This window comes from Phocoena phocoena, chromosome 10 (genome assembly GCF_963924675.1).
Source record: "Phocoena phocoena chromosome 10, mPhoPho1.1, whole genome shotgun sequence".
Taxonomy (NCBI): domain Eukaryota; kingdom Metazoa; phylum Chordata; class Mammalia; order Artiodactyla; family Phocoenidae; genus Phocoena; species Phocoena phocoena.
In genome coordinates this window covers 34,094,370-34,108,975 of record NC_089228.1, presented here as the reverse complement: position 1 = coordinate 34,108,975, position 14,606 = coordinate 34,094,370, and the positions used below count along the sequence as shown (strand labels likewise).

At 42.6% G+C, this 14,606-nt stretch overlaps 2 protein-coding genes across 2 annotated transcripts in view; one reads left to right on the top strand and one right to left on the bottom strand.

Annotated features, from left to right (window-relative positions):
* LRTM1 (leucine rich repeats and transmembrane domains 1) overlaps positions 1–13,919 on the bottom strand; it is a 17,794-nt gene extending 3,875 nt beyond the window's left edge. The window contains exons 1-2 of the mRNA XM_065884983.1: positions 13,753–13,919; positions 2,010–2,626 (exon numbers count right to left, since the gene is read on the bottom strand). Of these exons, the coding sequence (XP_065741055.1) occupies positions 2,010–2,626; positions 13,753–13,919 (784 nt within the window). The remainder of the gene's footprint in view (positions 1–2,009; positions 2,627–13,752) is intronic.
* CACNA2D3 (calcium voltage-gated channel auxiliary subunit alpha2delta 3) overlaps positions 1–14,606 on the top strand; it is a 787,108-nt gene that overhangs the window by 657,795 nt on the left and 114,707 nt on the right. The window lies entirely within an intron of this gene.

Below are 14,606 nucleotides of genomic sequence, written 5' to 3'. Positions count from 1 at the left end.
CAAATTATAGGCTCAGATATATAGCCACCAACTCAACAACACTCCTTGGCTGTGTAATGGGCATCTCAAACTTGACACGCCCCACATTGAGTTCTTGATTTACCACCTCGTACACATACTTGCCCATTTCCCCTATTCCCCAGCCTGCCCCTTATCAGCTACTGGCATCACCATTTATCTGGTTACTCCTGAAGGACAAAACAAAATTGAATTTCCTATAATATACTCTCTTTTCTTTATCTCCCACGCCAACCCATTAGTAATTTCTATCAGTTTAATATTCTAAATATCTCCCAAAGTTGATAATTTCTCATCATTCTGGTTTGGGCCACCATCATCTTTTCCCTGCATGACTGAAATCACTTTCTCCCTCATCCCCCTACTTCTTCTTCTGTAGCTTTTGGTCTACTCTCCCTAGAGTCACCAGAGTGACCTTTTAAAATGTAATCAGATCATATTGTTCCCCTGACTAAAATTCTTCAAGAGATTTCCATCTCGCCTAAAATAAAATCCAAATGTCTCAGCCTACTCTGCACGTTCCAACATGACCTAAGTCCTGGGTACTTGTGCTGCCTTATCCTCTCTCACTCCCTTCCTCTGTTCTAGCCACTCATTTGTCCCTCTTTCTGTCCCTCAGTGGAGCCAAGCTTACTTTCCTGTCAGGGCCTTCGCACTGCTGTCCTTTCCCCCAGTTATCTCATGGTTCATTTCCCCTCATTGTTCCAGTTCTGCTCCCCCATGTCACCTCCTTGGAGGGGCCTTCCCTGTCCTTCCCATCTGAAGTGGAACCCCCATCCCATTACTCTCTCCCCTTACCCCACCTCTAGCACTAACTGCTGTCTGGACATGGGTATATATTTGTCTTTTTTAACATGTTTCTACTGTCAGAATGTAATGCCCATGATGGTGGGGATTTTCTTGTTCACTGACCTTTTCTCAGTGCCTAGAAATGTCCCTGGCACATAAGATTCACTCAAGTATAGGATGAATGAATGAATGATACTTAAAAGTTAGGAGGAAAGAAACACTGTGATGCAGAGGAAAGAATGCAGGGCCAAGACCTAAAGCCACTCATTCTACTCTTGTCTGTGCTTCTACTTTGTGACCTTGGTCAAGTCATGAACATCTCTGGGCCTCCATTTCCCATTGACAATAGGCTAGCATTGAGTTAGAAGGGGTTGGCAAACTTTTCTATAAAGAGCCAGAAATAGTTCACATTTTAAGCCTTGCCATAGTCTCTGTCCCAGCTATTCAACTTTGCCCTTATAGTGTAAAACACCCACAGACAGTAAATAATAAATGGGTGTGGATTTGTTCCAACAAAACTTTATTTACATAAATAGGAGGTGGGGCAAATTTGGCTCTTGGGCTATGGTTTGCTGACCCCTGAGTGATTTCTAGATCCCCTCATCTTTTATATTCTGGGATCTCTTGCTTTGCTTTTGATATCTGGTTAAAGAAATAGTAGTTCCCTTTGGAGAGGGTACCTTACTGTATCCAGTTTCAGTAACAGTGGTGTTTGCTAAAGCAGAATGGATAATCTCAGGGAAGATTCACAGCTGTCAAATGGTCAGAAGCAGACAAAGAAGAGGGGGAAGTCCTAAGGAGAGATAACATGCCCCCAGTTGGATCACACTTGAAAATCAAAATTTGGTGTCATTTCAGAGCTGAGTAGTTATTTAGGTGATGATTGGAATTCCCTCTTCCTTAAGGGCCTACATTTCCCAGAAAAATAACTTAATGGTGTTGTTAATCAAAGAGTGGAAAGTTGGGATGGGGAGAAAAAAAAACTGGAAAGTTATCTCCATGAATCGTATCTGTAGATGATTTTAAATACCTGAATTTAAACACCCTCTAATGACTCACTTGCCTCTTTTGCCATACCATGAAATGACATTAGTGTGAAAAAGCTTACATGGATCCCTCAAATACTCCTCAACATCCCTTCTAGTGCAGAGAAGAGATGAGGTTCATCCTAGGCTGGTAACACACAGTTAGGCGTTACTGACCTTTATAGATAAACGTCTCCAGCCAGAGTTTAAGACTGAGCAAGTGGCAATTGCATTTCCAGAGGTTGTCCTTGAGAAATAAATGCCTCACTCTGGGCATGGATTCTAGGAGGGCTCGATCGAGCTGCTGAAGCTGGTTTTGTTGGATCGCAAATACAGTTAGGTTCTCCCAAGGCTCACCCAGGGATGTGGGAAGGTGGCTTATGTTGTTTGATGATAAATCAAGTTCCCTCAGCTGTGGGAGGGAATGGAAAAGTCTGCTTTCCAGGGAATGCAGGGAATTCTGGGTTAGGTTTAAGACCCGCAAGTGCTGAAGTCCATGGAAAACTCCGGAGGTCAGATTTGAAAGAGAATTGTTGTACAAGTTCAAGGTTGTGAGCTGTGGCACTGACTTAAATGCAGAAGCCGGAAGCTGACGTATCTGGTTATCTTGTAAGTGCAGGGTTAGAGTCTGAGGAGGCAGATCGGAAGGGACTTCAGCCAGACCCTGCCGGCTGCAGTCTACAAAATTTGAAGGTGAGTGACAGCGGCACCTCCCTGGGCAGCCACACACCACCGGGAGCAGGAAAATCATACTTGAGAGCAGGAGCAGTTCGCCTACAACAAACAGAAAGAAACTGTGGTAGAAACCAGTTAGTAAGTGGTGTCAGCGTTTGTTTCCCTTTAAATTCACAGGTAACTGGAAGGTAGATGAAATAGGATATCAAATAGAAATGTGAAAAAATAATTCGGGGGGCACATGCCCTGTGTACAATGCAGCAGAATTATCTGGGACCAGAAGTTTAGAAGAATGATACAGAGTTCAGATATTCACATTTCTTAAATGTATGCTACAGGTCAGTGCTGTCCAATAGCACTTTCTATGCTGATTGCAATGATCTATATCTGCTGTTTAATATGGTAGCCATTATCTATATGTGGCTGCTGAGCTCTTGAAATGTGACTACTGCAACCAAGGAACTGAATTTTTATTTGCATTTAATTTTTTTTTTTTTTTTTTTTTTTTTTTTGCGGTACGCAGGCCTCTCACTGTTGTGGCCTCTTCTGTTGTGGAGCACAGGCTCCGGACGCACAGGCTCAGCGGCCATGGCTCACGGGCCTAGCCACTCCGCGGCACGTGGGATCCTCCCAGACTGGGGCACGAACCCATGTCCCCTGCATCAGCAGGCAGACTCTCAACCACTGTGCCACCAGGGAAGCCCTGCATTTCATTTTAATCAGTTAAAATTTAAGTAGCCATACGGTGCTAGTGGTCCATATTGGATAGGGCAGGTCTGAAGCATTCTTACAAATTGATGTCCATCTTTGCAGGTATAATAATTCCATGAATGATGACCGGCTCTACTCCTTTTTTATTCAAGAGATTTTAAAAACAAAGAAAAGCATTAAAAATAATATAATAAACACCCATGTTCCTATAACAAAGTTCTGTCTGTTATTCATAGGTTGCCATATTTCTTTCATCTCTCTTTTCTTTAACTCAAAGAAACAGTGCATTACTGATACTGTTGAACTCGCTTTGATGAGCACCCACATCATATTTTCCAACAGGAACCCCCCTCTTCCCTACCATTTACTAGTGTATCCCTCCAGGCCTTTTAAAAACAATGCAGTCCCACTACTGGGCATATACCCTGAGAAAACCATAATTCAAAAGAGTCATGTAGGGTGGGGCTAATGGCAGACTCTGAGAGGGTTCACGCCAAGGAGTAGTTCCCAGAACTTCTGCTGCTAGTGTCCTTGTCCCCGTGGTGAGCCACAGCCACCCCCACCTTTGCAGGAGAACCCCCAACACTGGCAGCCAAGTGGCTGACAGGCTCTTGGTGCTCCAGACAGGTGTCAGGCCTGTGCCGCTGAGGTGGGAGAGCCAAGTTCAGGACACTGGTCCACCAGAGACCTCCCGGCACCACATAATATCAAACGGTGAAAATCTCCCAGGGATTTCCATCTCAATGCTAAGACCCAGCTCCACTCAACAACCAGCAAGCTACAGTGCTGTACACCCTATGTCAAACAACTAGCAAGACAGGAACACAACCCCACCCATTAGCAGAGAGGCTGCCTAAAATCGTAATAAAGTCACAGACACCCCAAAAAACACCACCAGACGCAGTGCTGCCCACCAGAAAGACAAGATCCAGTCTCATCCACCAGAACACAGGCACCAGTCCCCTCCACCGGGAAGCCTACACAACCCACTCAACCAACCTTACCCACTGGGGGCAGACACCAAAAACAACAGGAACTATGAACCTGCAGCCTGTGGAAAGGAGACCCCAAACACAGTAAGTTAAGCAAAATGAGAAGACAGAGAAACACACAGCAGATGAAGGAGCAAGGTAAAAACCCACCAGACCACACAAATGAAGAGGAAATAGGCAGCCTACCTGAAAAAGAATTCAGAGTAATGATAGTAAATATGATCCAAAATCTTGGAAGTAGAATGGAGAAAATACAAGAAACATTTAACAAGGACCTAGAAGAACTAAAGAGCAAACAAACGATGAACAACACAATAAATGAAATGAAAAATTCTCTAGAAGGAGTCAATAGCAGAATAACTGAGGCTGAAGAATTGATAAGTGATGTGGAAGATAAAATAGTGGAAATAACTACTGCAGAGCAGAATAAAGAAAAAAGAATGAAAAGAATTGAGGACAGTCTCAGAGACCTTTGGGACAACATTAAACACACCAACATTTGAATTATAGGGGTCCCAGAAGAAGTGGGAAAAAAAAGGGACTGAGAAAATATTTGAAAAGATTATACTTGAAAACTTCCCTAATATGGGAAAGGAAATAGTCAATTGATTCCAGGAAGCACAGAGAGTCCCATACAGGATAAATCCAAGGAGAAACATGCTAAGGCACATATTAATCAAACTATCAATAATTAAATACAAAGGAAAAATATTAAAAGCAGCAAGAGAAAAGCAACAAATAACAAACAAGGAAATCTCCATAAGGTTAACAACTGATCTTTCAGCAGAAACTCTGCAAGCCAGAAGGGAGTGGCAGGACATATTTAAAGTGATGAAAAGGAAAAACCTACAACAAGATTACTGTACCCAGCAAGGATCTCATTCAGATTGGACGGAGAAATTAAAACGTTTACAGACGAGCAAAAGCTAAGAGGATTCACGACCAAACCAGCTTTACAACAAATGCTAAAGGAACTTCTCTAGGCAGGAAACACAAGAGATGGAAAAGACCTACAATAACAAGCCCAAAACAATTAAGAAAATGGTAATAGGAACATTCATATCAATAACTACCTTAAATGTAAATGGGTAAAATGCTCTAACCAAAAGACATAGACAGGCTGAACGGATACAAAAACAAGACCTGTATATATGCTGTCTACAAGGGACCCACTTCAGACCTAGGGACACATACAGACTGAAAGTGAGGGGATGGAAAAAGATACTCCATGAAAGGAAATCAAAAGAAAGCTGGTGTAGCAATTTTCATTGAAATAAAGGCTATTACAAGAGACAAAGAAGGACACTACATAATGATCAAGGGATCAATCCAAGAAGAACATATAACAATTGTAAATATTTATGCTCCCAACATAGGAGCACCTCAATACATAAGGCAAGTGCTAACAGCCATAAAATGGGAAATCGACAGTTACACAGTAATAGTAGGGGACTTTAACACCCCATTTTCACCACTGGACAGATGATACAAAATGAAAATAAAAAGGAAACACAAGCTTTAAATGACACATTAAACATGGTGGACTTAATTGATATTTATAGGACATTCCATCCAAAAACAACAGAATACACCTTCTTCTCAAGTGCTTGTGGAACATTCTCCAGGATACATCATATCTTGGGTCACAAATCAAGCCTTGGTAAATTTAAGAAAATTGAAATCATATCAGTATCTTTTCCGACCACAACGCTATGAGGCTAGATGTCAGTTACAGGAAAAAAATCTGTAAAAAATACAAACACGTGGAGGCTAAACAATACACTACTGAGTAACCAAGAGATCACTGCAGAAATCAAAGAAGAAATCAGAAAATACCTAGAAACAAGTAACAATGAAAACACGGTGACCCAAAACCTATGGGATGCAGCAAAAGCAGTTCTAAGAGGGAAGTTTATAGCAATACAAACCTACCTCAAGAAACAAGAAACATCTCAAATAAACAACCTAACCTTACACTAAAGCACTTAGAAGAACAAAAAAACCCCAAAGTTGGCAGAAGAAAAAAAATCAGAAAAATCGGATCAGAAATAAATGAAAAAGAAAGAAACGATAGCAAAGATCAATAAAACTAAAAGCTGGTTCTTTGAGAAGATAAACAACACTGATAAACCATTAGCCAGGCTCATAAAGAAAAAAAGGGAGAAGACTCAAATCAATAGAATTAGAAATGAAAAAGGAGAAGAGACAGCTGACACTGCAGAAATACAAAGGATCATGAGAGATTATTACAAGCAACTGTATGCCAATAAAATGGACAAATTCTTAGAAAAGTACAACCTTCCAAGATTGAACCAGGAAGAAGTAGAAAATAAAATCAGACCAATCACAAGGACTGAAATTGAAACTGTGATTAGAAATCTTCCAACAAACAAACGTCCAGGACCAGATGGCTTCACAGGTGAATTCTTTCAAACATTTAGAGAAGAGCTAACACCTATCCTTCTCAAACTCTTCCAAAATATAGCAGAGGGATGAACACTCCCAAACTCATTCTACGAGGCTACCATCACCCTGATACCAAAACCAGACAAGGATTCACAAAAAAAGAAAACTACAGGCCAATATCACTGATGAACATAGATGCAAAAATCCTCAACAAAATACTAGCAAACAGAATCCAACAGCACATTAAAGGGATTATACACTGTGATCAAGTGGGGTTTATCCCAGAAGTGTAAGGATTCTTCAGTATATGCAAATCAATGTGATACACCATCTTAACAAACTGAAGGATAAAAACCGTATGGTCATCTCAATAGATGCAGAAAAAGCTTTCGACGAAATTCAACACCCATTTATGATTTAAAAAAAAAAAAACCGTCCAGAAAGTAGGCATAGAGGGAACTTACCTCAACATAATAAATGCCATATATGACAAACCCACAGCCAACATCGTTCTCAATGGTGAAAAACTGAAACCATTTCCATTAAGATCAGAAACAAGACAAGGTTGCCCACTCTCACCACTATTATTCAACATAGTATTGGAAGTTCTAGCCACAGCAATCAGAGAAGAAAAAGAAATAAAATGAATACAAATCGGAAAAGAAGAAGTAAAACTGTCAGTGTTTGCAGATGACATGACACTCTACATAGAGAATCCAAAGATGCTACCAGAAAAGTACTAGAGCTAATCAATGAATTTGGTAAATTTGCAGGATACAAAGTTAATGCACAGAAATCTCTTGCATTCCTATACACTAATGATGAAAAATCTGACAGAGAAATTAAGGAAACACTCCCATTGACCATTGCCACAAAAGAATGAAATACCTAGGAATAAACCTACCTAAGGAGACAAAAGACCTGTATGCAGAAAACTATAAGACACTGATGAAAGAAATTAAAGATGATACAAACAGATGGAGAGATATACCATGTTCTTGGTATTGGAAGAATCAACGTTGTGAAAATGACTCTACTACCCAAAGAAATCTGCAGATTCAGTGCACTCCCTATCAACATACCAATAGCATTTTTCACAGAACTAGAACAAAAAATTTCACTATTTGTATGGAAACACAAAAGACCCCGAATAGCCAAAGCAATCTTGAGAAAGAAAAACGGAGGAATCAGGCTCCTGGAGTTCAAACTATATTACAAAGCTACAGTAATCAAGACAGTATGGTACTGGCACAAAAACAGAAATATAGATAAATGGAACAGGACAGAAAGCCCAGAGACAAACCCACCTATGGGTTTGTCACTTAATCTGTGACAAAGGAGGCAAGAATATACAATGGAAAAAAGACAGCCTCTTAAATAAGTGGTGCTGGAAAAACTGGATGGCTACATGTAAAAGAATGAAATTAGAACACTCCCTAACACCATACACAAAAATAAACTCAAAATGGATGAAAGATCTAAATGTCGGCCAGACACTATAAAAGTCTTAGAGGAAAACATAGGCAGAACACCCTATGACATAAATCACAGCAAGATCCTTTTTGACCCACCTTTTAGAGAAATGGAAATAAAAACAAAAATTAACAACTGGGACCTAATGAAACTTTTGCACAGCAAAGGAAACTATAAACAAGACGAAAAGACAACCCTCAGAATGGGAGAAAATTTTTGCAAATGAAGCAACTGACAAAGGATTAATCTCCAAAATTTACAAGCAGCTCATGCAGCTCAATATCAAAAAAACAAACAGCCCAATCCAAAAATGGGCAGAAGACCTAAATAGACGTTTCTCCAAAGAAGATATACAGATTGCCAACAAACACATGAAAGGATGCTCAACATCACTAATCATTAGAGAAATGCAAATCAAAACTACAATGGGGTATCACCTCACGCCGGTCAGAATGGCCATCATCCAAAAATCTACAAACAATAAATGCTGGAGAGGGTGTGGAGAAAAGGGAACCCTCTTGCACTGTTGGTGGAAATGTGAATTGATACAGCCACTAGGGAAAACAGTATGGAGGTCCCTTAAAAAACTAAAAATAGAACTACCATATGACCCAGCAATCCCACTGCTGGGCATATACCCTGAGAAAACCATCATTCAGAAAGAGTCATGTACCACAATGTTCATTGCAGCTCTGTTTACGATAACCAGGTCATGGAAGCAACCTAAGTGTCCATCGACAGATGAATGGATAAAGAAGATGTGGCACATGTATACAATGGAATATTACTGAACCATAAAAAGAAACGAAATTGAGTTATTTGTAGTGAGGTGGATGGACCTAGAGACTGTCAGACAGAGTGAAGTAAGTCAGAAAAAGAAAAACAAATACCGTATGCTAACACATATATATGGAATTTTAAAAAATGGTTCTGATGAACCTAGGGGCAGTACAGGAATAAAGATGCAGACGTAGAGAATGGACTTGAGGACACGGGGAGTGGGAAGGGTAAGCTGGGACGAAGTGAGAGAGTGGCATGGACATATATACACTACCAAATGTAAAATAGATAGCTAGTGGGAAGCAGCTGCAAAGCACAGGGATATCAGCTCTGTGCTTTGTGACCATCTAGAGGGGTGGGATAGGGAGGGTGGGAGGGAGACACAAGAGGGAGGAGGTATGGGGATATATGTATATGTATAGCTGATTCACTTTGTTATAGAGCAGAAACTAACACACCATTATAAAGCAGTTGTACTCCAATAAAGATGTTAAAAAAAATAATAAGAACAACAATTGGAAATAGCCTTATAGCTCATGTTCTGATGCAGGCACTGTTGAATGTGCTTTATATATATTAATTTAGTCCTTCTAACCTTGTAATTTGGGGTCTATTATTATGCCTCTATTAAGGGTGATGAAACTGAGGCACAGAGAAGCTAAATCACTTGCCCAAGGTCACACAGAAGTAGTAGAATCATGATTTGAATCCAGCAGTCTGCTTCCAGGGTCTGTCATGGTCCTGCTGTGCCTTGCTTCCTGTAAATACTTTTACATAACACACACATACATACACATACTACATAATGTTTTGCATAGTGTTTTTTTTAAAACTACATAAATATAATCATAGGCGTGTTTAATTTTCAGTATAATCTAGTCACTCAAAACTGATTCATCCACATGGTTATATAGAGAGCTCTTTAATTCCTTCTAACTTCTGTGGAGTATTCCATGGTGAGGCCATGCCAGATTTAATATTTAGCCACTCCCATACTGATGAGCATTTGAGTTGTTGCAGTTTCTTTCATGACAAATGATGCTGCAGAAGGCATCCTTATGCAGAGCTCTTTGGCCGTGTGGAAATGTGTACGGGGTCTCTAGAATCAACAGGAACCTCCTTGTCAAGTTCAGAGAGGATGCTGAGTTGATATTTTCTTGGGTGCTTCTCGGTCAATCTCCAATGTAGCTCTATCACTCCCTTCTTTTTTCCTAACACTTGAATTTCAAAATATGGCAAACATCCATCAAGGACATTTTGTTAAATTGGTAGAGGAATTCACAGGGCCAGGCAATAATATTTAAAACTCAAGATGGTTATCTACTCAGAGAGAAAGCTCTTGAGAGAGGTTTTTTGGTTTGTGTTTGTCTGTTTTTGGCCTTAACTGGGGAAAAGTACAATGTGGCTGTCAAATGCATGGAGGCTTCTCCCCTTTGTCCTTTCAATTCTCTGCTGCTGCGAACAGTTCTTTAGGGCAAGAGGGAAGATGTTTGGAGAGCCTTCCGAAGGAGATTTTGCTCAGTTTAGTCTAGCTCAAGGTATGCAAAGCATCATAGTCCCATTGCCTCTTCCAGCATATAAAAGAGCAAAACCGGGCTTCCCTGGTGGCGCAGTGGTTGGGAGTCCGCCTGCCGATGCAGGGGACGCGGGTTCGTGCCCCGGTCCGGGAAGATCCCACGTGCCGCCGAGCGGCTGGGCCCGTGAGCCATGGCCGCTGAGCCTGTGCGTCCGGAGCCTGTGCTCCGCAATGGGAGAGGCCACAACAGTGAGAGGCCCGTGTACCGCAAAAAAAAAAAAAAAAAAAAAAGAGCAAAACCCTTGCTTTCCTTTCTATAATTTAAATAAATGTAAATCTCAGTGCCAAAGCATCTTTCGGTTAGAGGAGAGTTGCCACCCTCAATTTAGCTGTGGGTCTCAAGCATTAATTAGTTTCAGAAAGTCTTCCCACTCCCACCCACCCCCTCCAAGTGGATGATAAATGAACTCCAAACTGAAGGACTGTGTTTTCTATGAAATGGCCCATGACAGGCCAACTGCATACCCATTCATGACTGTGTACATTGGTCCCCTCCCCCTTCCTCTGACCCAGCATGGCACAAACATAAATCCTTCTATCAGAGACAATTTTTAACATCTGTTTGGTCTTTTGAGAAAGACAACTTGAAAATAAGCTTCCCACAGATACTTTCCTGAGGGGCGTCCCACTTTCTAAGGCGGGAGGGAATTAATCATGGCTCACCTTCCATGACTGAGTCTCCACCAGCTTACCCGTTGAACCTGAAGCCCACCTTTATTAATCTGCAGATCAACACACCGAGGGCGAACTCCAAGTCCAGCTTTTCATTCACTTTTTTTCTGAATCCTACTAGTGCTTTTCTTCAATGTAGAGAACAGTTGTCGCTTTCCGGAGACACTTATTTAAGCAGCCCTTTCCTTGTCTCCATCTGTCTGGGATTGTTTTCCATAAGAGGATCTTTTGATTGTGTTCCCCCGCTTCTTTCTCAAAGCGTCGCCCTCCCCAGGATCATCGCCGCCTTTCCCATTGAGCCGACGAGCCAGAGAAAAAATGTTTGTCAAACCTCGGTGAACAGCTGTAGCATTCAAACATGACCCCAGTGGCTCAGGCTTTTTGATTATTTAATCTGCTTGAAGTCCAGGGCACCAAAATAAAACTATCTACTTAATCCGGTCCTGGTTTCTGAATTCTGTTGACTTACTAACCACACTGTGTCAACCCTCATTGAGTTGGGGGACACTCGCTGTGGATCCTCGATCTGGGGGTCTAGCAACAGAGCCAGCAGAGTGTGTAATATGAGGACAAATTGGCCTGCTGGAGGCTGACACGGTTTCCACAGTGCACTGTTTGGTCACCGAAGGCTTATTCAGCCAACATCCGCAGGGATTAGCTGTGTTGACAGGGTCTTGATGCCCTGAAATTCATAGCCATGGTTTCCTTTCGTGGGCATCACTGCCTCTTCTCCCTGGGGCCACAAATACTTCTCAGCTGCTTCTTTGCTTGCTCCCCCCCTCCCCACCGCCCTCACCCCCTCACTGAATTGACCTTTCGGTTTGCATGCCTTTGGAAATACTTCTCAATCTTTCATCGTTTCCCTGATGCTGAGGTTCTGGCTCTTTCCTCATTTTTCACATATAAAACAATAAAGCCGGCCCCCATGAGCATCAGGCGTCAATGAACTGTGACTGTTCTCTAATTGAAGCCATTGGAAACTTTCCCACCAGGGGCTGGAACATTTCTTTGAATGTGCAAATGCCCCTCCATTTGCTGAGGTGGGATTTCAATGTCAAAGCTGCCCTTCAACATGCCAAAATGTTCCACATGCCTATGGTGAAAAAAACATGCTTTTCTTGAGGCAGTGTGAAGTGGGATCCCTGGCCCCAGGCAGTGTAATAGAGCAGTTGAGTTTGGGGTTTGGAATCAGCTGGGTCTGGATTTGAATTCGGCTTCATCATTTACCAGCTTCATGTCTCTGGGCAAGTAACTTGCCTACTGAAAACCCCTTGTCCTCATCTCTGACATGGGGATAACAGTTGTTTTTGCTTCATAAAATTGTTCCCAGGATTACATGAAGCAATACATGTCATGGCCCAGAGTGCCTTAATAAATGGTCACAATTACCCAGGAGAGTGCTTTCCAAGGCTTCTGTGCTGCTAGCATTCAACTCCACCTTGACTCAACAGGCAGGAGGGGATCCTGACAAAAGACCAGGAGGCCTGGCCCCTTGTGCCACTCTGGCGGTACCCTTGGGCATGAAGTTGAAAATTTGGATTGTGACTATCCTTAATGGCCTGCTCTTTGGGTTCCCTTTCCTCCTTTGGACAAGCCCCGTCCAGCCTCACAGAACCTAGGACACTCATCCTGCCTCCTTCCTGAAAAATCTGCTTCACTCAGCCTGTCATCCTTCGTCCTTCTCTCCAACATTCTTTGAGCGTCCGATAATACAGTGGGGAAAAGTCAGATGTAGACAACAAAGAGCCATTTAAATCTTACTAAGGGCTAAATGGTTCCTTTCTTCCTCCCTTCCTTCCCTCCCTTTTCCCTATCTGTCTACTTTCAGGAGCACAGAATTTAATAATAATTATTCGTGTATACATGACCATCAATGGCTTGTATGTAGCATTCAGTCATCAATGGGTCATAATATGACAAACACCTGTGAATCTAACACTCATTCTAAGAACTGCAAAGCTTCCAGTAACTTATATCAACCTGCATGCCTCTGTGTTTCCCAGGGGCCAGCAAGCTTTTTTTGTAAAGAGCCAGGTAGTAAATATTTTAGATGTTGAGGGCCATGCGGTGTCTGTTGCAACTACTCAACTCTGATGTTATAGCACGCGGCCAACCACAGACAATCTGTAAACAAATTGTGTGCCTGAGCCCCAGTAAAACTTTATTTACACAGACAAAACAGGTAGACGACTAGATCGGCCCACAGGCCATAGTTTGCAAACCCTGCTCTATCCTGCTGTCTAGCCACTACTGTCACTGCTCCACCGCGGCCAGCTGTCACCCACCCCAACTACCACCGCCCCACTGGACATATCCACCACCCTGTCTCCTTCTTATCTGTAAAATGAGAGGGCTTGAGAGGATGATCTTCAGGCCCCTCTTATGTCTAAAACCTTGTCATTCTGGTCAGAATGCTTGAGTGGGCTTGAAAGGCTTTGTATTTACAGACTTTAGGGGAGCTTGGACAAAAAATTTGAGTGTCTCTTTGGGTTACAGCAGAGCTATTTAGCCGTGTCCTGCAGGGCCCAGCTAGGGTCCTGGACTCAGAGGCCTGAAAAAGATGTATCTGTTGACAGCGTAGCTGGGCGTAGGGGGCCAGGACACCTAAAGGAAAACTGCAGGCAGTCGAGGATACCTGCAGTTAAAGCCAGGCCGTGTGGCTGAAGGAGGAAGCGCACTTCCGTGGTGCTTATACTCTGAGGTTGTGTGGTCTTGGGCAAACCGTTCACTTTCTCTGAGCTTCAGCTTCCTCATCTGTGGAATGCCTACCTCACAGGAGGCAGGAATGATCAAGGGATACATGTTAAGTGCATGGTACAGGTCTGGTAAAGCAGATAATCAGAAGTGGCATCTCCTGTAATCAGTACGTCTTCTCAGCCCTCAAACAGTCTTGACTGACGGCTCCCAGCTAATCTGTGAGCACCCTGGGAATACGCAGAGAGCCCCCACCACTGCTGGGCTCCTGGGAGCAGTGGCCTACTGCCCAAAGGGGCTGTTTGGTTCAGTTGGCTCTAATGGTGATTCAAAATGGGCAGTGCAGACTTGGAGTGGAAGGCTGCTGGACCTAGAAAGACTTTAGATGCAGGGGCTGATTGATTTATTCCATGTGACCTCAGCCCAGAGAACAAAGGGAGGCTGTGTGATCTGCATGCTAATACCTGCAGCGCCTGCCTTCTGTCCCTCCCTCCCTCCGTGAGCCAGAGCTGAGAAGTGGCAAGACAACCCCGCATTCAAAAGAATCACCCAGGAGTGACATCACACGTCAGGTGAGGTCAAGCGACTCCCGTGAGGGGCTCCTGTACCAAGATCTAGTCAAGAGCCCAGTTCCCCACACAGACCTTGCTTCAGACACACCCTCAAAGGAATATGGTGGCTACCGTTACACTGCAATTTCAAGAATTCCCTAGTTTCTGTATATTTTTATATAAATATATTTCCTGTGTGCTTTTGCCCATTTTAAGTCAGAATGTTTCCCTATATTCTTTTGCT